Source organism: Canis aureus, chromosome 15 (genome assembly GCF_053574225.1).
Source record: "Canis aureus isolate CA01 chromosome 15, VMU_Caureus_v.1.0, whole genome shotgun sequence".
Taxonomy (NCBI): Eukaryota; Metazoa; Chordata; class Mammalia; order Carnivora; family Canidae; genus Canis; species Canis aureus.
In genome coordinates, this window is record NC_135625.1 from 45,369,562 (window position 1) to 45,394,058 (window position 24,497).

Genomic DNA, 24,497 nt, shown 5'->3' on the forward strand with positions numbered 1-24,497 from the left:
TTCATACATTGCTTCTTATATGTAGCAGACTATTTCAAGTTGTGAGTGGCTGAAGTTCTAGTACAGTGTAAAAGCACTATATCTTCCCATCCCCCCACCACATTTTATATTTTTGATGTCATATTTTACATCTTATTATTTGTTATGTCCCTTAACTAATTGTTTTAGGTCTAGGTGATTTTACTGCTTTTGTTTTTTAACCTTCATAGTAGCTATGTTAGTACTTGATCTACTACCTTTATTATATGTTTACCTTTAGCAGTAAGATTATTTCTTTCATATTTATTTTTCTAGTTATGACCTTTTCTTTTCCGCTAAAGAAGGCCCTTTAATGTTTCTTGTAAGACCAATTTGGTGTTGATTAATTCCTTTAGCTTTTGCTTTTCTGGGAAACTCCTTATCTCCAATTCTGAATGATAACCTTGCCAGAAGAAGTAGTCTTGGTTGGAGGTTTTTTTTCATTTCAATGCTTTGAATATATTGTGCCCTCCTTGAATATATTGTAAAGTTAGTCCTGAAAAAGTCATTGTGTGGGGATTTCCTTGTACATAACTGGTTTTTCTTATTTTACTGCTTTTAAGATTCTCTTTAACTGTTGACACTTTGCTTATTATATGTCTTGGTATGGGCCGTTTTAAGTGCATCCTGTTTGAGGCTCTCCGTGCTACCTGGACTTGGATATCTGTTTCCTTCTCCAAGTTAGGGAAGTTTTCACCTGTTATTTCTTCAAATAGAGTTTCTGTTCTTTTCTCCTTCTGAGACACATTTAAATGAATGATAGTATATTCATGGGTCCTTTAAAATATTCCTCTTTCTTTAAAATTCTTTTTTCTATTTACTGTTATATTTAGATGATTTCCACTACCTGTCTTCCAGATCACTGATCCATTCTTCTGCTTCATTTAATTTGCTGCTGCGGATACCCTCTAGTGTATTTTTCATTTTGGTTACTGTATCTGTCAATTCCAATGATTCTTTTTTGTATTTTCTATCTTTGTTGAAGTTCTCACTGTTTTTATCCATTCTTCTCCTGATTTCAGTGAGCCTCTTTATGACCATCACATTAAACTCTTTATCTGATAGATTACTTATGTCTATTTCATTTAATTCTTCTTCTTGATTTTTGTCTTGTTCTTTCATTTGAAATATATCCCTTTGTCTCTTCATTTTAAGTAACTTCTTGTGTTTGTTTCAATATGTTAGGTAGATTGGTTATATCTCCCGGTTTTGAAGGAGTGATTTGATGGAGATGTCACTGGGGCCCAGTTCTGCAAACTTTAGTCACCCAAGCCCTTTTGTTGGCAGTGTGAACACTCCTCTATTGGCTGGGTCATGACTGGCAGACTCAGTAGTTTTTTGGTTTTTTTTAAGGTTTTACTTATTTATTCATGAGAGACAGAGGCAAGAGACATGCAGAGACACAGGCAGAGGGAGAAGCAGGCCCCATGCAGAGAGCCCGATGTGGGACTCGATCCCAGGTCTCCAGGATCAGGCCTTGGGCTGAAGGCAGCACTAAACCGCTGAGCCACCGGGGCTGCCCGGCAGACTCAGTAGTTAACAGGACTGGCTCAACGTGGCTGTCTGTGAGGCTTGGCCACAACTGCTGTGGGCACCATGGTGAATGGAGTTGACTCCCAACTCATCTGGCCAAGCATCCTGGCTGTGACTGCTGTAGAAATTATAGAGTGCTGGGTTGGCCCCCAGCATAGCCTGCTGAGATGCCTGGCTGTGACAACTGTAGGAGTGCTGATGGTGGGACAGGTCTCTGATACAGCTGGCTGTGAGGGATGGCTGACTGTTGTAGATGCTCTGGTGTGCAGGGTTGGGGGTTGGGTCACTGGTGCCAACCAAGGCCACCACCATGTTTCAAGGGCAGAAAGCCACTTGAAAGGAGTGTTGTGCTGGGGTAGACAGTTTGGCAGTGTAAGTCCACAGAGTTAAATGTAAGCATTAAATGAATGATGCTAGCACAGTAGATGGGGACTGTCAGAAATGGTTCCTGCCAGCACTTCCATCCCCAGAGAACGTTCCAACAGATTCCTCTCTCTGGCACACACCCTAAAGTTAGTCGATGGATCTCCTTCTCTGTTAACCCAGGCACTTTGGGAACTGCTGCCCCTATGCTGGGACTTGGAGCAAGTGAGTTGTGTGCACACACCTAAAGGCTCCCCAGACACAAGCCCCACTGATGTTTGAAGCCAAACATTATGGGTGCTTATCTTTCTGGTGCAGATCCCCTGGGCTGTGAACTCCTCCTTCCTCATGGAAGGCCCTCTTTGGTTCTGAAATCCCTTTCCCTGTGGGTCACTGAACCAGGGGTATGGTTCCTGACTAGACAACATCTCTGCCCCTCCTACCCAACTCCTTGTGGATTTTTTCTTGTATCCTTAATTGTGTATGATCTGTTCTGCTGTTCTTCAGTTTGTTCTCAGAGATAGTTCTATTTGTAGTTGTAGCTTTTTGGTGTGTCAGTGAGAGAGGATGAGTCAGGATCTTCCTATTCCATTATCTTGATCCTCTACTATTTTGCCTTATTTTTTCATGGTAAAGTGGTATTACTATCAACTAGAAAAAAATAAGTTTATTAAACTTAAATTCCTAGACCTCGGTTCCATCCTAACTACATAGATTTTGCCTACCATTTCTGTCCTGAGCAGTATTTTCCTTCCAATGTAGGTAAACTGGCAGTGTATCTTAGTTTTGGAAACTACCATAGAATCTCTAGAGTCCTCTTCAGCAACATTGATATAATTTCTCCCAGATTTGATAATCACTGTTTGCTTTTACTTAGGGCTATAATAAATGTTGCATTTTAAAATCTCTTGAACTTTAAGCACAGTCTAAGAGTGTAATCTTGGTTTTAAATGAAAATATCAGCAGATAGAATATATTCCATTTTTTTAAGATAAAATCACACTCATCCCTCAGAATAATTTTTTTCTGTGTGTGCATGGAACATTAACAAAAATCAAATATATTTTGAAAACCTAACAAATTTTGAAGAAATAAAGTAGATTTAACAGACTGCTAGAAAATCTCTGGTCACAAGCCAATAAAGTTAGAAATATATAGTGATAACTAAAACTTTAACTACTTTAAAGTTAAGAAACATAGTATTTGACATGACTGAGATCAAGGAAGAGATCAAAAAATAAAACTACAAACTATCTAGGGAACAATAAAAAAATACTCATCCTCAAACTATGTGTAACCTGTAATCAGAGGAAAAATTCTAGCCTCAAATTCTTTCTTAAGAAATCAGAAAAGCAAAAGAAGTAATCATTTTAAATTCAAACAAAAAAAGAAAAGAAACTAGTGAGAAGGAATTAAGGTAATTCTGTGTGTCAACACAGAAATTTCTAGGCTGATCTTTGTGCAAACTCCAGTATCCAGTGTATTAGAGATAAGGGTGTATGGAATTGGAGATAGCATATAAATTTTATGAAGATAATTTTGGCCCTGGCCTTCTATGCCCACTCCCCATGATTTACCTGCTCCAGATTCCCATATGGAACTAAGTGGTTAAAATGAGTGGATGGCCAGCTACGCAGGGTTGTGTTGTAGCATAACCATGAATTGATACCTCCTACTCTAATGACAGTTCCCCTGGAGGAGATTTGTGAATCTTTGCAATGCCACATACTAAGGAAAATCTCATTTAGAAAATACAAGACCCTAGAACATAACTAGATTACAACTTTATGTATTAATGGGAATTATAGAGCAGATAGGTGTAAATATATTGTATTTAAGATTGCCTTTTGTTTTCTGTATTTGTCATACTTCTCTGGATAACCGTCCTTGTCAATAGCAATTCTTAATCCCTGAGGCTTAAATAGACTTGTGATTTAAAGTAGTAATTTCATCATTTAATATTATAAATTTGGGTAATCTTTATATTCCTATTGCTATTTGCTATGTATTTTAGGTTTTAATTACCTTTGTCTCAACACTGTCACTGACTGATCATTGAGGATCAACAGGTGCTATTTATTTCTGACTCAGTTTGAATTAATAGCAATAGTACATTTGAATTGCTTGATTTGTGGAGGGGATGGGGGACAGAAGTAGGAGGTATGAGAAAGTGTAACTGATTTTTTGGAGATTTGTAAAACCAGACTACAGGAGAATAGATAATGTCTTCCTTTAGGATTTTTTACTAGTTTGAAAGTAAGAGGAATGCGTGCTCATGTTTCTTTACAGAAGTACAAGTTTATTTAGCATGTCTGACAAAATATGAAAAGGGGAAAGAAAGGACCTTAAATACTAGAAAACATCTCCTAAAACAGTTTGTAATATCCACTATATTTAATTGCTTTTGAAGTCCTTTTTTATTCTAATGGATCTGCGGAAACTACTAGATGTAATAATATGATAATAATAATCAAATTTGCTTTAAATTATTATTGTACTAGTTGGGATTTTTTTGTTGTTTTTATTTTGGAAGGAAGCCATACAAAGGCCTTTATAAACTGCGTGTAATTTATGCCCAAAGATAAAATTGCATGTATACATGACAGTGTATATAATTTCCATTTCATATAATTTTATCCATTTTCCAAGTTTATTATTAATAGAACTAAGCCTTCTCCTGTATATTAAACTGATTTTCCTCTTTTTTTTTTTTCAAAGAATAGCTGGAGAAATCATTTTATTTTACTGTTCATTTTCTTTTGATAATACTAGATTCGAAAGAAAGTAGCAAGAAAAATATAGTATCTTTAGAGCAAAGAACACAATGGTGTGGTTTTCACCATTAGTATAATTCTGTTGATGGGTATTTGAAGTAGCAAAGAAGTTTTTTTACACCATGTCACTTTTTTCATGCACCTTCTTGGATTTTCTAATTTCTTTTAATTTTAAGGATTTTTTTTCTTTATCATAAAAAGAGGTGAAATGTGAACATGTTCTTGTCTTAGTTTTCTTTGTATCCATCTATCCATCTATAGGATGAATATAAACCAGAAAAGGCCCTGTCAGAAGAGGATTTGAAAAACGCCGTGAGTGTGCATCATGCGCTGGCATCCAAGGCCACAGACTACGAGAAGAAGCCAAATGTGCTTAAACTTAAAACGGCTGACTGGAGGGTCTTGCTTTTTCAAGCCCAGTATGTTTCATTGGTTTGGCTTGGTTTGGTTTGACTTCTTAGTTTGCATAGCATCACCTTAGACCAAGAACTAGAATCAGAGTCTTCAGGGGAAATGTTTTGAGGTAGATTCAAAACATTTCTTAGGCAATTACCTAAGAAAACTAGAATCATAAATAAAAACCCTGAGTTCAGGTTTTTTTGTTTGCTGCAAAGTAGCCCTATGACTTTTAGTCAGCCACTTACCAACTCCAGAACTTAATATTTTTATGAATAAAATACAAAGGTTGTAGTGTACAAGTTTTATCACACAATAAGTAAAATAAACCTGGATTCAAGTCATCATTTCCTAGCTCTTTGTCCTGGTGTGTAATTTAACCTCTCTGAACCTTAGCTTGTCACTAGTGCAGACGATACTGTTTATCTCATAAGGTTTTTGTGAGAATTAAATGAGATCAAGTATATAAAGTACTCCATACAGTGTCTGGCACATAGAAACTGTTTTAGTTAGTGTAGATTTCCATTTTGTTCCCTCTGTCTCTCTTCTTTCTCCTTCTGAGCTCTAATAGTCTGTGATAAAATTCAAAGAAAAAGAAAGAATTATATTGTAGGCAAGGAAATGGGATGGATTGCCAGTTTAATAAGGAATCCATGATAAACTTCAGATTAGAAGTGAAGCATTTCACGTGGAGAATTCTGAATTTGTGAAGTAAGAAACTTTGGATTTTCAGAACTGAGCCTCTAGAACAAGAATTTTTATAGAAGCACACATAGCATCAGTATCTGTGGCAGTGTTAATTCTTCATGGCATGCTTTTCACAGCCTGAGCCTGACTTCAGAATCACTCTCAGCACACCACCAATTGACTGCATTAGGCACCAGACTTAAAATTTGACATCAAGATAGTGAACACAAACATCTGCATGCTTGTTGATTGTAGCAATGTAAGATCAAAAAAAGAAATAGAACAGTAGCAGGTACTCTGGTGGTTTTTGAATGTTGAATTTGCAGAGGTATGAGATAGCTGACATCGGGTGAGGAGGAAGCTGTAAGGAAATCCAAGTTACACAGGATTTTTTTAATGTGGGAGTAAGACAGCTTTAACACCACAGAGGGAATCAGAGCCAGATGTATAATTGCAGTTATTAGTCATCAGAGTCCCTCAAATTATTCTATTCCCCAACATTTTTTCTTGCTAAAATACCAAATATGATAACTAAGAAGCTCTAATTACTTCAGATAGAATTGATGCAGAAATCAGTGAATTAAATTAACAGAGCCCAAGAAATCAGATTAGAGAAGCATATGGGGTGCAAAGAGGAGTTGATTTCTAGTGTGGTCTCAGATTAGTGTGGTTTCTCAAAGTAATCAGTAAATGAAATGATTTTAAATGGGTTGAAATTTTGTCCATCTTCTGTTTATTGCTTATATACATGATGGATAATCTCTCCTGGCTCCTAACTATTTCTCCCATGCATTTATGAATTCACAAATATTTATTAAGTGCTGTCAAGGCTGGTCTCTGCAAATATATGACATTCAAGTTAAAATTATGTTAATGTCACCAGATGATTTTCACATCCTTTCAGGTATATTTTTAACATCCTTTTGAGATATACTTTACCAACCATTAATCTCATCTAGGTTAAGTGTACACTTTAATGACTTTTGGAAAACTTACAGAATTGTGCAACCATCACCACAATCAAGTTTTGGAAAACTTCCATTACCCCAGATTCTCCATGACCATTCTGTACTCACTCCCCATTTTTACCCCCAATCCCAGACACTACTAATCTCCTTTCTGTCTCTATAATATTGCCTTTTCTGGACTTTTCATACACATAGCATCATATAATGATATGTGTCTGGCTTTTTTAAATTACCATAAAGTTTTGGGGGTTCATGTATCTGCACTTCTTGCCTTTATTGCTGAGTAGTATTCCACTGTATAAATATATACCGCACTTTTAAAATTCATTCCCTAGGTGATAGACATTTGGATTGTTTCCTCTTTTGGACTCTCATGCTATGAAAATTCACATACAAATCTTTTTGTGCCTGTATGTTTTTATTTATCTTGGGAGTAGAATTGCTGGGTTATATGATAAATTTATAGTTAACTTTTCAAGAAACTGTCAAAGCTGCTTTCCAAGTGGGTGTTCTCTTTTACATTCCTTTTAAATTCTATCAGTTTGTCACTCAGTTGGATTTTTAAATTGAATTATGTGATTGGAAAAGATGAGTTAAATTTTCAATTAGTTTTTGACTGAGCCTAGCATCAGACAAAGTAGGGGTTTAATATTTATTTTCAAGTGACTTTGCTTTTTCCCCTTCTGTATCCTTGAGGGATAATCACAGCCTTATACTATAATGATCACAGGTTCCAAGACCTCTTATTACCGTGGTGATTGCTGTTGAAAATGTTCATCTTAGTGAAATTTTGTCAGGAACTAACTGTACCAAGAAAAATAATTTTATGTGCCATTTTAATTCAATTGTGAGGGGCAGCCTGGGTGGCTCAGCAGTTTAGCGCCACCTTCAGCCCAGTGCATGATCCTGGAGACCCAGGATCGAGTCCCACATCAGGCTCCCTGCATGGAGTCTGCTTTCCCTCTGCCTGTGTCTCTGCCTCTCTCTCTCTCTATCTCTCTCTCTCATGAATAAATAAAATCTTTTAAAAATAAAAAATATAAATAAATAAATAAATAAATAAATAAATAAATAAATAAATAAATAAATAGTGAGAAATGAGCAATATGTAATGCACTTAAGATAGAGAAATGCCCTGATGTAAATTTATCTGTTTCTCATAGGAGTCCAGAGGAAATGCAGGGGTGGATAAACAAAATTAATTGTGTTGCAGCTGTATTTTCTGCACCACCATTTCCAGCAGCCATTGGATCTCAGAAAAAGTTTAGTCGTCCACTTCTGCCTGCCACTACAACAAAATTATCTCAGGTAAGTAAGTCATTTTGATAGTGCTCCGACTTTCGGCAAAACCACTTTGTAAAATAATCTTATTAACATTTGAGTGGAATAATACTCCACATTTTAGCAGCAGAGATGAGACCTTGCCCTGGGAGGTCTATTGTATAAATGGGGCAAAATGCAGTATGTTTTATACTTCATATTGGAAGCTGACACAATTGAGTCATGGTTGGTAGGACACATACTTTGAATGAGTTTCCAAAATTTATATTAGTTTATACTACTCAGTCATACAAGACTCATTTACTTTGTTTAAAGAACAATTACTTTTTTTAATTGAAGTATAGTTGAGACATAATATTACATTAGTCTCAGGTGTGCAGCATAATAATTCAACAAGTCTGCACGTTATGCCATGCTCATCATCAGTGTAGCTATCATCTCTTCCTCTACATCTGTCCCTATACAATGCCATTGACTCTATGTCCTCTGCTACTTTTCATCCCCATGACTTCTTCATCCTGTAACTGGAAACCTATTCCTCCTATTCTCCTTCACCCATTTTTTTTAAACTTTCAATTTTATTTTATTTTTTTTAAAGATTTTATTTATTTATTCATGAGAGACACAGAGAGAGAGAGAGAGACAGAGACACAGGCAGAGGGAAAGCAGGCTCCATGCAGGGAGCCTAATGTGGGACTCGATCCCAGGTCTCCAGGATCACACCCTGAGCTGAAGGTGGCGCTAAACCGCTGCGCTACCCAGGCTAACCTCCTTCACCCGTTTTGCCCATTCTCCATCCCTCCTCCCATCTGAGAACCATTAGTCTATTATTCTCTGTATTTATGAGTCTGTCTCTGCTTTTTGCTTGTTTATTCATTTGTTTCGTTCTTTAGATTCTACATTTAAGTGGAATTATATGGTATTTGTTTTTCTGTATGACCTACTGCGTTTAGCATTATACTCTCTAGGTCCATCCATGTTTTTATAAACGGCGGGTTTAGGTTTTTGGTCTTGTTTGTACTAACAGCTCATATTTTTTAAATGACTGGCTAGTATTAGACATCCTGTCTTGAAAAACAAGCTTATTTATTTATTTATTTTTCATTTTCTTGAACTTCTCCCATATCCCAGGCTGTATTTTATGCTGGATATATAAGAATATTTCCAGGGATCCACTATCCATAGTACCATGGGGCAGAGATTTCCCTGCCTCTCAGGGAGCAACTGAGTAGAACATACGGGTTTTCCTAGTTAATCAAGACAATAAACAGTAAAACAGTATTCCAAATGTAGTCACATAAGCTTCTCTCCTGGTGTTAGATTGATCTGTCTAAAGATCATATTTTATTGTATCCCTCTCCTACTTAAAACTCTGTTGTAAGGACATGGTATATAGGCCAGTTTTGCCAATTTAAAACCTGTCTGTGGTGCCCCTGTTGCCATTGACTAGTTAAGGATTTTGGAAGCTAGTTTGATGTCCTTGTGAATTTCTTATTGGTGAAATAATAGAAATAGTTTCATCTGGCTCTAGTCAACTAGGTCGTACTATTAACTAACTCCTCTACATACCTGATATCATGGATTATCAATGTATTATGTACCTATTAAACCTGAGACACTATTTTAGGCTCTGAAGACAGACAAATGAAACCCAGACACTCTTTGGATACAAAACATGCAAGTAATTATAATACAGTTTGACTAGAGTACAGGAAACATAAATCCAGAGTGCTAAGGGAGTATAAGAAGACATTTAGCCTGGCTTGTAGGTGGAGGAGGAAGTGTGCTATCTCATATGAAACTTAAAGGATGAACAGCAGTTAGTTGTGGTGTGGGAAGAGAAAATGATGCAGCAGAGGATCAGAAAGGCCCAGAGGAGAAAATACTGAGATGGGGGAATCACATACAATTTATCAAATGTGACTTGAGCACAAAATACTGAGAAAAGGCAAGATACATTCCTCTGTAGAAGTAAGTAAAGCCAAATGATGAAAGGTCTTGTATGTCATGTGCAGTTTTTTGGATGCTTCACTGGTTCCCCAGCATTCTTAAGACAACAGTTTAAGCAGGAAAGTAATGTGACCAAATTTATACTTTAAAAATTACTTATGTTAAAATAGGAAGAAAGTATCAGAGGAGGAAACTACTAGAAGTAGAAAGTCTAATTTTAAAGGCAGGGGAAATAATGAAAGGAAAAATAACAAAGTTATTTGTAGAAGAGAGGAATAGAAGTGAAAGTATTTGGAGATCTTGAGAGTGTGGACTGTGTGTTCCTATGGCTCCTAAAGAAATAAAGACTGTCATCTAGGCATCAGCAACTGGCGATTATAGTGTCTGACTGGCCTTTGTGACCTCATCATCTGGTTTTCATCCTGTTCTTCTCTTGAGGGTTCTTTCCTGGGTCCTTTTCCTCTTTCTACTTCCAAATGTTGTAATGCTCAGTGCTCAGAAGCAAGCCAAAACGGACACATGAGAAACAATTTTTTAAGGAAAAACAGGGAGAATGTTGTGCCAAGGAAAAGGGAGAACGAGGAGAGAAATCAGGTAAAATTAGTACAAAAAATATCTCCTATGAAGTGGCAAGGATGTCACTGGGTCCTTTGGTGGGAGTAGTTCATGGAGTGATGGAAAGAGAAGCCACATTAGTCTTCTTTGAAGGACTGGAAGGTGGTAAAGAAGTGGAGGAAGGGAATATGTACAAGTCTTGCCATGGGTTTATGAAAAATAGACTAGTGGTAAGAGGAGACTCCTTTCTTGGTTTAATGACAGACTCTTTTGGTTTTGTTAATTTATAATTATTATTAACGTGAATTGGATACTCCCCATGTAAACATTACTATTACTCTGTAGTTCAAAGACAACCCAAAACTGTTAAGAATAGAAAGGACTGTACAAGGCAGAATGGCATTTAATTTTCAAAGATAACAAATATTCTAAGAGAACAGGTCATCTTATTGAGGACCAAGAACAATGTTAGCAGGATTCTCCATCTATATAACTAAACTATGACTTCTTAAAGCAAATGCTTTCCCCCACTTTAATTTTGGATATTTGAAATAAACAGTAAACCACATTATATAAGGAGAGAAAACAATTGAACAACTAGATAGAGGCAACAGATACCTTTGGGTTTTGTTCTATTAATTTCAATAGGGATTCTCCAGTAGTTATTTTTCAATAGACTGGTCTTTCTCACAATCATTCTTATGAAAGATCCAGGAGAAAGGTAAGTTAAAGTTTAAAAGAAGCATTAATAAGCATAGAGCAACATGCAAGTTTTAACTTATTCTTTGCTTCCTATGGATCTACACTTCTATTTACTTTCTACTTTGAAAATGTACTTCTGTTCTATTTATACATGCGCTGTATATTAGTAAGTCATTGGTGCACGAAAATGAGTATGTTCCTCCATTTGTATATTTTTTACCACAATACCGAGCAAGCAAGCACCTTTATCAAGGCAAAAATCTCTTATTTTAAACAAATGTCTTACACTGGAACTAAAAATAGAATACATAAAAGTTTTAATATTTGTCCTGATTTTGAACATAAATCCACAGAGATTTAAAAAAAAAAAAACAACTGCTATGTAATGTGATCAAAATGATGGATAGCATTTTAAAATAAGGCAATAACCAAAAAGAAATGTGTTCCTTTGTCACATAAGATGACCAAGACTTTTCAGGAATTTAATTTCCTTATAAAAAATAAGACATTTTCCTCCTCCACAAGTAAATCACCAAGTCTTTGTGGGCCTCAGTTCCATCTGGAAAATGAAGAGATTGTTCTAGAATGTTTCTAAGATTCTTTCACTAGCTGTGTATTTTTTGCCCAGGTGATTATCTTTGTTAACTTAAAAATGAAGATAGTTTGCCTTTGAGAGTAACAGGACAATTTAGAAATAAATATGTAAAACCAAGCACGTGATAAAGAATAGTTTAGAAAGAGGAAGAGAAGAATTAGTCCGCACACAGCCTGTACAGTATTTGGTGCACCCTCCACATCAGGTAGAGACTCTGTGGGTGCATTTCTGGAGGAGTCATAGTGCACTTTAGTGATTCCTGGAATATGTGTCAAGGTGCACCCACAAGGTTTCCAGTGCCTTGGAGATTAATCCTCATGATTTAACCCTGGCATTGCCAGCTTTAGCACCACTGCCATTTTAGCCTAGCTAGTTCTTTGTTGTGGTGGTTGTACTTTGAATTGTAGGATGTTTAGCAATATTCCCAGCCTCTCTGCTAGATACCAGTATCATCCCCCTAGTTGTGACAACCAAACATGTCTCTACTTATTGCCAAATATCTGTGGGGTCAAAACCCACTCTACTGCTACCTGCTGCTGTTGAGAACCACTGAATTATCCAAGCCATCTTTCCTTTCTCCATACACCCACAGCCTGGCTGTGATTCCCCTAAATGCCAGAACCACTTGGATAATTTTAGTTTACAAAATACATGTATAACAGTGTGAGTACCCAGCTGGAAAAAAAAAAAAAAAAACTTAATAGTATTAGGAAAAAACTAAACATTCAATTAAAAGATTGTTTGATGCTTTTAAAGACATACTGTTCATGATCACCCTGTCATTTGCAAGCTTTTCGTTAATTTATTCTTGTCTTCTATCGAAAACATATTAGCCTTCATTATTAAAATTGATTATTGTCAGTGCAGTGCAGTTCTTTCTGAACAACTCTGCTGTGTAGGAGTCATCTTCTTTGGTTGTTTTTGTAGCAGTGTTGCCAAAGCACATTTTTCTTCTTCTTTTGAGGGTGGGGAGACTAGTTTGAAAATTTAAGTTTCATTTCTCCTTCTGGTACAGCACTCTCAATTTAGGATTTCATGGTTGGCCCTCTGCAGGATCTATTCAGGACCTCCCTTTGTACACATCAAAGTAATCGTTTTCAGGCTTGAATATGCACAAGATGATCTGGGGACTTTGAAAGTGCACATGTCCCAACATCCCCACCCCAGGTCAATCAAGTCCAGGTCACGGGCCCAGGAACATGTATGTTTTAATACACACCAGGTGTGCAGATCATACTTAAAGGGACTGCACTGTAATTCCTACAACCCCCACTCCCTTACACTACTTCTCTGGAGACTGTGAAACTGAACTGAACCCTGGCGCTAGTTCAACCATAGAGATTGACAAGAGGCCAGATGGGAGTTTCAGGCAAGACTTTATTGGGGCTTATGCTTGAGCACAGGGCAGTCAACACAAAGGAAAACCCCTCAAGCGGGCTCCCCTGAGGCAAGGTTAGGGGAGTTTTTAAAAGAAACTTGGGTAGGAATAGGGTACTGTGTAAGCATGGAGAGGCAGGGGTTTATTAGTACCTAAGCATTTAAAATTCATTTTTCTTCATATTTCACATGTCTGAATAGTATGTGAAATCTCCACCCCTAGGTGTGATTTTTAATATTATTATGAGGGAAGAAGTCCTTAAAAGTTCAGCACTGGGGTCCATCTTGGTGCAGACTGGTTTGGTCCGGTCTTTACCAGTCATCATAGTAAATATCTTCCTTTCAGTAAGCATCCTCACCCTGCATTCCTGCAAGATGTGCCACTCAGGAGGCACAGAGTTTTATCTTTCTTTTTTCTCCTTATGGAGAAGGCAAGGAACACTGTTCACAGTCAGGGTTAGGGGACGTGAGTCTAGTCCCTGCTCTGTCTCACCTGTACCTCATGGAGTTACCATTTCCTGATATGTAGTCCTCTTTTCTTTGAATTTCAGCCATTCTCCTATAAAGGTCTGAATCAATGATCAATGATTATTTGAATCAATAATCAGTGATTAGTTTGTTCACTAAATGTTAGCTGTTGAGGGCCAGGCTTTGTGATAAACACTGACTGGAAACAAAGGGAAACCCTCTGCTTCCCTCTCACCCCTCTTTTTATCCTGTGGTTTGACCATCAGGGCAATAGTGGCCAGGGGGCCAGATGAGTGTGGCAGGGCTCGTTCATAAACTGGCCCTATATACACAGAGGGCAAGGAGAGACTGAAGAAAGAAGTAAACTGCTTCAGATTGGTAAGTGGTAGTTTTAATAAGCAATGGAACTTACTTAAGAGGTTTGTCTCAGCTGGCCACAAGATGAGATCTTTATACCCACCTGCCAGAATCATAAAGTTGAGACAGAGACCTTAATTGAGACCATTCAGATGGTTTCAAAACTACATTACTATTTCAAGGCTATGTTCTTGGGGCAGCTTCTAGCTCAGGAAAGGCAAGTAGAATGTCCATCTCATGGAGGGGAGGAGGTCAGGAGCCTCCAATTGCCCAGATCCAGTTTGCCTGTCAGCCGGTGGTTACATCCTCTTGATGACCTCCACCGACAGGCAAGCATTAGGGCGGTAGGATTTCACAGGAGGAAGTCATTCTTGTAATTGTGTCTCTCGCTGGCCAAAACCACACCCTTCCCATCCCACTCTATTTTATACTGTTGGTCACAAATCCTGTCACTTCTGCTTCTTAAATAACTTCCATATCCTACCCACATTCCTTAATTCAGACTTTTGTCATCTTTCACTTAAATCACTGGTCTCTTAGCTTTTTTGATTATTCACCTTATTACTACTAAATAAATGAGCAGATATCCTCCAATATATGTATATATTTTTATAAAAATATACTGTATGTCCTATTATCAATACAACATGGAAAAATGCTGAACATCAATAGTCATTAGGGAAATACAAATGAAAACCAGGAGATGCCACCTTATACTCATTGAGGTGGCTATAATTTTTTTTTTAATTTTTCAAGGAAAATAATGTACTGATGAGGATGTGGAGAAATTACAGCTTCGATATATTGCTGGTGGGAATATAGAATGATGCAGCTACTTTGGAAAACAGTTTGGTGGTTCATGAAAGGATTAAACATAAAGTTAACATGTGACCCAGCAATCCATGCTTTGGTAGCAGGAGAATGAAAACAGCTTTTTACACAATGTTTTTTGCACAAAGTTCATAGCAGCCAGGGGTGGAAATGGCCATCTGCTGATGAATAGACAAATAAAGTGTGATATATCCATACAATGGAATATCATTCAGTTGTAAAACACAATGAAGTACTGATACATCCTACAAAATAGCTTGAAAACATTCTGCTAAGTGAAAGAAGCTAGTCACAAAAAGAAGCATATTGTGTGATTCCATTCCAAAAGGATCTCTCTTAGGAAAATAAAATGTCATAAAATTAAACTGTAGTGATGGTTGTACGACCCTGTGACTATGCTAAAAAATAGTGAATTATATACTTTAAATGGGTTAATGGTATGCTATGTGAATTATATTCCAAAGCTGATTTTTAAAATTCTCCTCAGTGGATCGTCTTGCCTGGGTTGCACACAACCTACTTTGAAAAACTCTAACAGACTATTTGTATAACCACTTGAGATCTCTCTTCCTCCAGTCTTGCTTTGCTCCAATCCATCCTTCACAGTTGTGGCTAAAATATGACTCATGTGCTATCACTTAAACTTAATTGGCTCACTTTTGCCAAAAAGATGCAGTCCACACTCCTTGGCATCGCCTTAAATGGTTGACTACACTTTTCCAAAATAGACAGATTTTTCATTTCTTAGACATTTGTATTTAACATATATTAAGTATTCAATAAACAATTAAATCATGTTGAAGTTATGCAGAAGCTCACTAATGTTTAAAGTCTTTAAATCTCTTAAACATAAAATGATAAAATCTTTCTGACAATAGTTCAAACTGACTTAAAACTAATATTCTTTATTCTAAATTCCATATAGCTTGGGTGGTTTGATGAGGCTGCAGTATTTAGCAATTCAACTTATACATTTCCCAGAAGATTCTTAGAAATGTCATTACCTTCTAAATCATCTACTTTAAAACAGCACAAAGGAACCAGTCTGAGCCCTACCCTCTTTAAGTCTTCTCCCCCTTTATTAAATTATTTATTCAGCTATTGTTTACTGAAGAACCTATATATCAGGTACTGTATTAGGTATGGGCATTATAAAAATAGCTAAGATGATTGTCTTGGCTCTCAGCTAATGAGAACTTAAGGAATGTGTTAATGTTATTCAGGTATTATATAAAAACTATTCCATTACTATCTTTTCTGCCCAGTACTGCACACTACAGGATTTCTGCCTTTAAGCCTGTAATCAGTAAAGGAGATAAAATTCACACATAAGTCAAAGTATATTTTGTTATAAGCATGCAGTACAGACATTTAAGTGTTATAGTAATGCAGAAGTGGAAGAGATTGTGAGATCTGGAATAACACTGGTTTTGAGTGAATATCAAATTTTGGCAAGGATATAGAACAATGGGAATTTTTAGGCCTACTATGGAAATGTAAACTGGTAGAAACAGTTTATAAAACAAGTTAATGTCATCTTACAGATGTGCATATTCTAAAACCCCCCAATTCTGTATCTTGATTACATTGTAGGACAGTTTTTGCCCTTAGCCACTGGCAGCATGTTCAATGTAGCATCATTTATAATAGCCTCAAGAGACCTGAAAACAACCTAAACATACTGCAGTGGGATTATAGTATGTCCTACAGTGGAATGGTATACTTAAAAGAAATTAGAGTATATATGTGAATAAATCTTAAAAACATGTTGAGTGAAAAACAAATTGCAAAAGGAAACCTATAAAGTAGAACATATTCTCTGTTTTTATGGATCCTTATATTTGTACAGGAGAAGCATAGAAAAAGAATTAGATAGTGGTGCCTGGGTGGCTCAGTTGGTCAAGCAGGAGACTCTTGATTTCGGCTTAGATCTCAGAATTATGAGATCAAGCCCAGAGTCAGGCTCCATGCTCAGCAGGGAGTTTGCTTGAAATTCTCTCCCTCTGCCCCCACCCCTGCTTTTTCTCTCTAAAATAAATAAATAAATCCTAAAGATGAGTAAATTTTTATTTTTTTCTTTAGATACATGAGCATTTTTTATACATCATTCAATATGACTTTTTGTATATCGGAAACATTTTATTAAAGAAAAGAATACCAAATATTTAATTTATTGACATGGTCTGATTACCAAATTCTTTGTCAAACCTTCTATTAAATAATGTACATGTTTCAGTAAATACACAAAAGAAAATTATTTTGAAAGGAAGAAGATAGGGGCACCTGGGTAGCTCAGTTGGTTAAGCCTCTAACTCAGTTTTGGCTCAGGGCATGCCCCCCAGATCCTGGGATTGAGCCTTGCATCAAGCTCTGCGTTCAGTGGTAAGTCTGCTTCTCTGCTTTTCTCTCCTTCTCCCGCACCCCCTCCCCCCACTGGTGAGTGCACATGCACGCTCTCTCTCTCTCAAACAAATATTTAAAAAAAAAAAAAAGTAGGAGGGGCACCTGGGTGACTCAGTTAAGTGTCTGCCTTTGACTCAGGTCATGATCCTGGGGTCCTGGGATACAGCCCCGTGTTGGGCTCCCTGCTCTGTGGGGAGTCTGTTCCTCCCTCTCCCTCTGCTGCTCTGTGTGTACTCTCTCTGTTAAATAAATAAATAAAATCTTAAAAAAAAAAAGGAAAAATCTATTGATACATTCTTCTTAGTTCCAAAATACCACAGACTGGGTAGCTTAAATGACAGAAATGTTTTTCTCACAGCTCTGGAGACTGGAAGTCTCAGATCAAGGCAGCAGCAGCATCAGAGTCTGGTGAGGGCTCTCCCTTTGGATCACAAATGGGCCCTTCTGCATCCTTACATGGTCTTTCTTAGAGTCTGTGCACAGAGGGAGTGTGTATTCTCTGTCTCCTAAGTGGTCTCTAATTCTGTCCTATCAGGGGCCTACCTGCAAAACCTCATTTACCCTCAATTACTACTATAAAAGCCCTATGTATAGAGATAACTACACTAGGCTTCAACAGAAATTTTGAAGGGACTCAGATATTCAGTCCATAATATAGTCTGCAGCCTTATTTTTTTTAAAGATTTTATTTATTTATTCATGAGAGACAGAGAGAGAGAGAGAGAGAGGCAGAGACACAGACAGAGAGAGAAGCAGGCCCCATGCAGGGAGCCCGACACAGAACTCAATCCCAGGACTCCAAGATCACGCCCTGGGCCAAAGGAGGTGCTAAACCTCTCAGCCACCCAGGCTGCCCAGTCTACAGCCTTCTTGGAGAAAGAAACAAAAAGATAAATGAGAAGTTGTAAATAAAAGTTACTGAAGTATTGCTTTCATCTACTTACATCTATTATTAGTGTACAAGTGACAGGTTTGAATAAAATCTCAAAGTTTTTTTTCTCCCTCTACTTTTCTGGTATCTTGTTGGGTTTTTATTTTAGTTAGTTGATAATAATTTGGGGGGAGGGTTATTTGTTTGTTTTAGAGAGAGAGAAAGCAGGAGAGGCAGAGGGAGACGAAGAGAGAGAATCTCAAAGACTCCATGCTGAGCACAGGGCTGACCTGTGGTTCAGTCTCATGACCCTGAGATCATGAACAGAGCCAAAATGAACAGTCACATGCTTAACCGACTGAACCACTCAGGCACCCCTAGTTAATATTTAAAAATGAATTTTGTCATCTTTCATCTACTCTACTTGCTCCTGCCCTCTCTCTCATTTAGTTTTCCACTTATGTACTTAGCTTCTTAAAAACTGTTCATGTTCTCTTTATTTTGATGGCTTTAGACTTGGATTTTTTTCCTTGTTTGGCCTTTAAGATGTGCATTATAACAAATCCCTAACAAATACATTTGACTCATAATTTCTGAATATCTTTTTTTAATTTAGAATGATGCTATATAATCTTAATTTATGGTCATAATTATTCACTTCTTGGTAGTCTTTAGTTCTTCCCTCTCTATATAAAAAAATTTTTTTGAGAGCAAGAGAGAGAGCATGATCTGGGGAGGAGTAGAAGGAGAACAAGGCTCCCCCTTAAACAGGGAGCCCAACTCAGGACTCAATCCCAAGACCCCAGGGTCATAGCCTGAGCCTAAAGCAAATGCTTAACCCATGCACCCTAGATAAAATTTTTATATCTTAAAATTATGAGCCAAGACCCTGTCCTGGTGGGCCTAAAGGGGTGACATTAATGACTTACCCTCTCCCCCCTGTTTTGGGGTGTCAAGATGTCAGGGCTTAGTTACTGAGGGATAAAGGGTTGTCATAACCTGCTCAACCTCTAGATAGTGATGATATCGTGGCCTTGTGTGACATCATCAGAAACTGCCTGGTTTCACCCTGAGGACCACCAAAATGATGCCATTTGTGCAATATTACTGTACAGTCAAGTGGTAGAAGAACTTTTGAGATATAAGAAAATCCACCAAACACAAAGAGATGGAAAAACATTCTATGCTCATGGATTGGAAGAATTAATATTGTGAAAACGTCCATGTTAGCCAGGGCAATTTACACATTTAACGCAATCCCTATCAAAATACCATGGAGTTTCTTCAGAGAGTTGGAACAAATCATCTTAAGATTTGTGTGGAATCAGAAAAGACCTCGAATAGTCAGGGGAATATTAAAAAAGAAAACCATAGCTGGGAGCATCACAATGCCAGATTTCAGGTTGTACTACAAAGCTGTGGTCATCAAGACAGTGTGGTACTGGCACAAAAACAGACACATAGATCAATGGAACAGAATAGAGAATCCAGAAATGGACCCTCAACTCTATGGTCAACTAATATTCGACAAAGTAGGAAAGACTATCCACTGGAAAAAGGACAGTCTCTTCAATAAATGGTGCTGGGAAAATTGGACAGCCACGTGCGGAAGAATGAAACTAGACCATTCTCTTAAACCATACACAAAGATACACTCAAAATGGATGAAAGATCTAAATGAGAAAAGAATCCATCAAAATCCTAGAGGAGAACACAGGCAACACCCTTTTTTTGAACTTGGCCACAGCAACTTCTTGCAAGATACATCTATGAAGGCAAGGGAAACAAAAGCAAAATTGAACTATTGGGACTTACTCAAGATAAAAAGCTTTTGCAAAGCCAAAGAAACAACCAACAAAACTAAAAGACAACCTACAGAATGGGAGAAGATATTGCAAACGACCTATCAGATAAAGGGCTAGTATCCAAGATCTATAAAGAACTTATGAAACTCAACATCCAAGAAACATACAATCCAATCATGAAATGGGCTAAAGACATGAACAGAAATTTCACCAAAGAAGACCTGGCCAACAAGCACATGAGAAAATGTTCTGCATCACTTGCCATCAGGGAAATACAAAACCAAACCACAATGAGATACCACCTCACACCAGTAAGAATGGTGAAAATTAACAAGACAGGAAACAACAAATGTTGGAGAGGATGTGGAGAAAGGGGAACCCTCTTGCACTGTTGGTGGGAATGTGAACTGGTGCAGCCACTCTGGAATACTGTGTGGAGGTTCCTCAAAGAGTTAGAAATAGATCTGCCCTATGACCCAGCAATTCCACTGCTGGGGAGTGCAAAGATACAGATACAGTGAAATGGCGGGACACCTGCACCCCGATGTTTATAGCAGCAATGTCCACAATAGCCAAACTGTGAAAGGAGCCTCGATGTCCATCGAAAGATGAATGGGTAAAGGAGATGTGGTCTATGTATACAATGGAATATTATTCAGCCTTTAGAAACGACAAATACCCACCATTTGCTTCGATGTGGATGGACCTGGAGGGTATTATGCTGAGTGAAATAAGTCAATCGGAGAAGGACAAACATTATACGGTCTCATTCATTTGGGGAATATAAAACATAATGAAAGGGAGACCTCAACCATAGAGTTGAGGGCCCATTTCTGGATTCTCTATTCTGTTCCATTGATCTATGTGTCTGTTTTTGTGCCAGTACCACACTGTCTTGATGACCACAGCTTTGTAGTACAACCTGAAATCTGGCATTGTGATGCTCCCAGCTATGGTTTTCTTTTTTAATATTCCCCTGACTATTCGAGGTCTTTTCTGATTCCACACAAATCTTAAGATGATTTGTTCCAACTCTCTGAAGAAACTCCATGGTATTTTGATAGGGATTGCATTAAATGTGTAAATTGCCCTGGCTAACATGGACATTTTCACAATATTAATTCTTCCAATCCATGAGCATGGACTGTTTTTCCATCTCTTTGTGTCTTCCTCATTTTCTTTCAGAAGTGTTCTGTAGTTTTTAGGATTAGATCCTTTATCTCTTTGGTTAGGTTTATTCCTAGGTATCTTATGCTTTTGGGTGCAATTGTAAATGGGATTGACTCCTTAATTTCTCTTTCTTCAGTCTCAGTGTTAGTGTATAGAAATGCCACTGACTTCTGGGCATTGATTTTGTATCCTGCCACACTGCCAAATTGCTGTATGAGTTCTAGAAATCTTGGGGTGGAGTTTTGGGTTTTCTATGTACAGTATCATGTCATCTGCGAAGAGGGAGAGTTTGACTTCTTCTTTGCCAATTTGAATGCCTTTTATTTCTTTTGTTGTCTGTATGCTGAGACTAAGACTTCCAGTACCTTGTTGAATAGCAGTGGTGAGAGTGGACATCCCGTTCCTGTTCCTGATCTTAGGGGAAAGGCTCCCAGTGTTTTCCTATTGAGAATGATATTTGCCGTGGGCTTTTCATAGATGGCTTTAAGATACTGAGGAATGTTCCCTCTATCCCTACACTCTGAAGAGTTTTGGTCAGGAATGGAAGCTGTATTTTGTCAAATGCTTTCTCTGCATCTATTGAGAGAATACTGTGGTTCTTGTTTTTTCTCCTGTTGATATGATGTATCATGTTGATTGCTTTACAAGTGTTGAACCAGCCTTGTATCCCGGGGATAAATCCCACTTGGTCATGGTGAATAATCTTTTTAATGTATTGTTTTATCCTATTGGCTAGTATCTTGTTGAGAATTTTTTCATCTGTGTTCATCAGGGTTATTGGTCTGTAATTCCCCTTTTTGGGGCAGCCCAGTTGGCTCAGCGGTTTAGTGCCGCTTTCAGCCCAGGACCTGATCCTGGAAACCCAGGATCGAGTCTCATGTTGGGCTCCCTCCATGGAGTCTGCTTCTTCCTTTGCCTGTGTCTCTGTCTCTGTCTCTGTGTCTGTCTCTCTCTCTCTCTTTCTCTCTCTCTCTCTGTCTCTCCTGAATAGATAAAATCTTTGAAAAATAATAATAACTGTCCTTCTTGATGGGGTCTTTGTCTGGTTTTGGAATTAAGGTGATGCTGGCCTCATAGAACAAGTTTGGAAGTATTCCATTCCTTTCTATCTTTCAGAAAAGCTTTAGCAGAATAAGTATTATTTCTTCTTGAAGCTTTTGATAGAATTCTCATGGGAAGCCATCTGGTGCTGGACATTTGTGTCTTGGGAGGTTTTTGATGACTGCTTCAATTTCCTTGCTGGTTCCTGTTCAGGTTTTGTATTTCTTCCTGTTCCAGTTTTGGTAGTTTGTGGTTTTCTTGAAATGCATCCAATTCTTCTAGATTACCTAATTTATTGGGGTATATCTGCTCATAATATGTTTTTTTTTTTCATAATATGTTTTTAAAATCATTTGTATTTCCTGGTGTTGGTGGTGATCTCTCCTTTTTCATTTGTGATATTATTAATTTGAGTCTTTTTTCTTTGTATAATACTGGCTAATGGTTTATCTGTCTTTTTAAAAATATTTTATTTATTTATTTGACAGAAATACATAGCACATGTGGGGACAGAGTCAGAGGGAGAAGCAGACTCCCCACTGAGTAGAGAGCCCAATGTGGGGCTCGATCCCAGGACCCTGGGAATAGGACCTGAGTGGTTTATCTATCTTATTAATTTTTTCAAAGAACCAACTCCTGATTTTGTTGAGCTGTTCTACAGTTCTTCTCGTCTCTATTTCATTGAGTTCTGCTCGAATCTTTATTAACTCTTTTCTTCTGCTTGGTGTAGGTTTTATTTGCTGTTCTTTCTCCAGTTCCTTTAGCTGTGAGGGTAACTTCTATTTGAGTTTTTTTCCAGGTTAGTTTGTATCTGAGTTTTTTGAGGAATGCTTGTTTTGCGATGTATTTCCCTCCTGCTTTTGCTGTATCCCAAAGATTTTGAATGGTTGTATCTTCATCTTCCTTAGTTTCCATGAGTCTTTTTAATTCCTCTCTAATTTCCTGGTTGACCCATTCATCTTTTAGCAGGATGCTCTTTAACCTCCACGTATTTGAGTTTCTTCCAAATGTCTTCTTGTGATTGAGTTCAAGTTTCAAAGCATAATGGTCTAAAAATATGCAGGGATAATCCCAATCTTTTGGTATGATTGAGACCACATTTGTGACCCAGTATGTGGTCTATTCTGGAGAAAGTTCCATGTGCACTTAGAAGAATGTGTATTCAGGTGTGTTTGCATTAAAGTTTTGGAAGTATCTGAAATCCATCTGGTCCAGTGTATCATTTAAAGCTCTTATTTCTTTGGAGATGTTGTGCTTAGAATATCTATCATTTATAGAAAGTGCCATTTTGAAGTCTCCCAGTATTACTGTACTATTATCCAAGTATGTCTTAACTTTGGTTATTAATTGATATACTTGGCAGCTCCCACATTTGGGGCATAAATATTCATGATTTTTAGGTCCTCTTGTTGGATAGATCCTTTAAGTATGATATAGTATCCCTCTTCATCTCTTACTACAGCCTTTGGGATAAACTTTAATTTATCTGATATGAGGATGACCTTCTCTTGAGGACCATTTGAATGGTAAATGGTTCTCCACCCTTTCATTTTTAGGCTTTAGGTGTCCGTAAGTCTAAAATGAGTCTCTTGTAGACAGCAAATAGATGGACCTTGCTTTTTTATTCAGTCTGAAGCCCTGCATCTTTTGATGTGATCATTAAGCCCGGTCATATTCAGAGTTGCTATTGAAAGATATGCATTTAGTGTCATCAGAATACCCATTCAGTCCCTGTTTTTGTGGATTATTTCTTTGGACTTCCTCTTTCTTTTACAGAGTTCCCCTTAATATTTCTTGCAGAGCTGGTTTTGTGGTCACACATGCTTTCAGTTTCTGCCTATCTTGGAAGCTCTATCTTGGAAGCTCATTTTGCTCAGTGCAGAGTGTCTGTATGAGTGGGCTGCATCAAGAATATCAACCGTGCGGCGGCCCCTGTGGCTCAGCGGTTTAGCGCTGCCTTCAGCCCAGGGCATGATCCTGGAGACCCAGGATTGAGTCCTATGTCACGCTCCCTGCATGGAGCCTGTTTCTCCCTCTGCCTGAATCTCTGCCTCTCTCTCTCTTTCTCTCTCTCTCTCTCTCTCATGAATAAATAAATAAATAAAATCTTTAAAAACAAACAAACAAAAAGAATATCAACCATGACCCAAGAAATTTCCCCTAGATGATTCTTCCAAGGTCAGAGGCCAAAAACTGAAAACAAAGATCAGAGCAAAATAAAACAAAAGGACCTCTAAAGTGAAAAACAAATTTTAAAACAAAATAGTAAAAAATAAAAGGCCAGGAATCCCAAAGAAGAAGAAAAAGAACAGAAAAGAAAGAAAGAAAAGGCTGGACTGGGAGATGGTGGTG

General features: G+C 37.6%; 1 protein-coding gene across 12 annotated transcripts in view; it reads left to right on the forward strand.

Annotated features, from left to right (window-relative positions):
- Nucleotides 1-24,497, forward strand: part of PSD3 (pleckstrin and Sec7 domain containing 3) — a 713,619-nt gene that overhangs the window by 648,428 nt on the left and 40,694 nt on the right. For all 12 annotated transcript variants that reach the window (XM_077849457.1, XM_077849458.1, XM_077849455.1 and 9 more), the window contains 2 exons: nt 4,950-5,107; nt 7,903-8,047. In XM_077849457.1, coding sequence (XP_077705583.1) covers nt 4,950-5,107; nt 7,903-8,047 — 303 coding nt within the window. The remainder of the gene's footprint in view (nt 1-4,949; nt 5,108-7,902; nt 8,048-24,497) is intronic.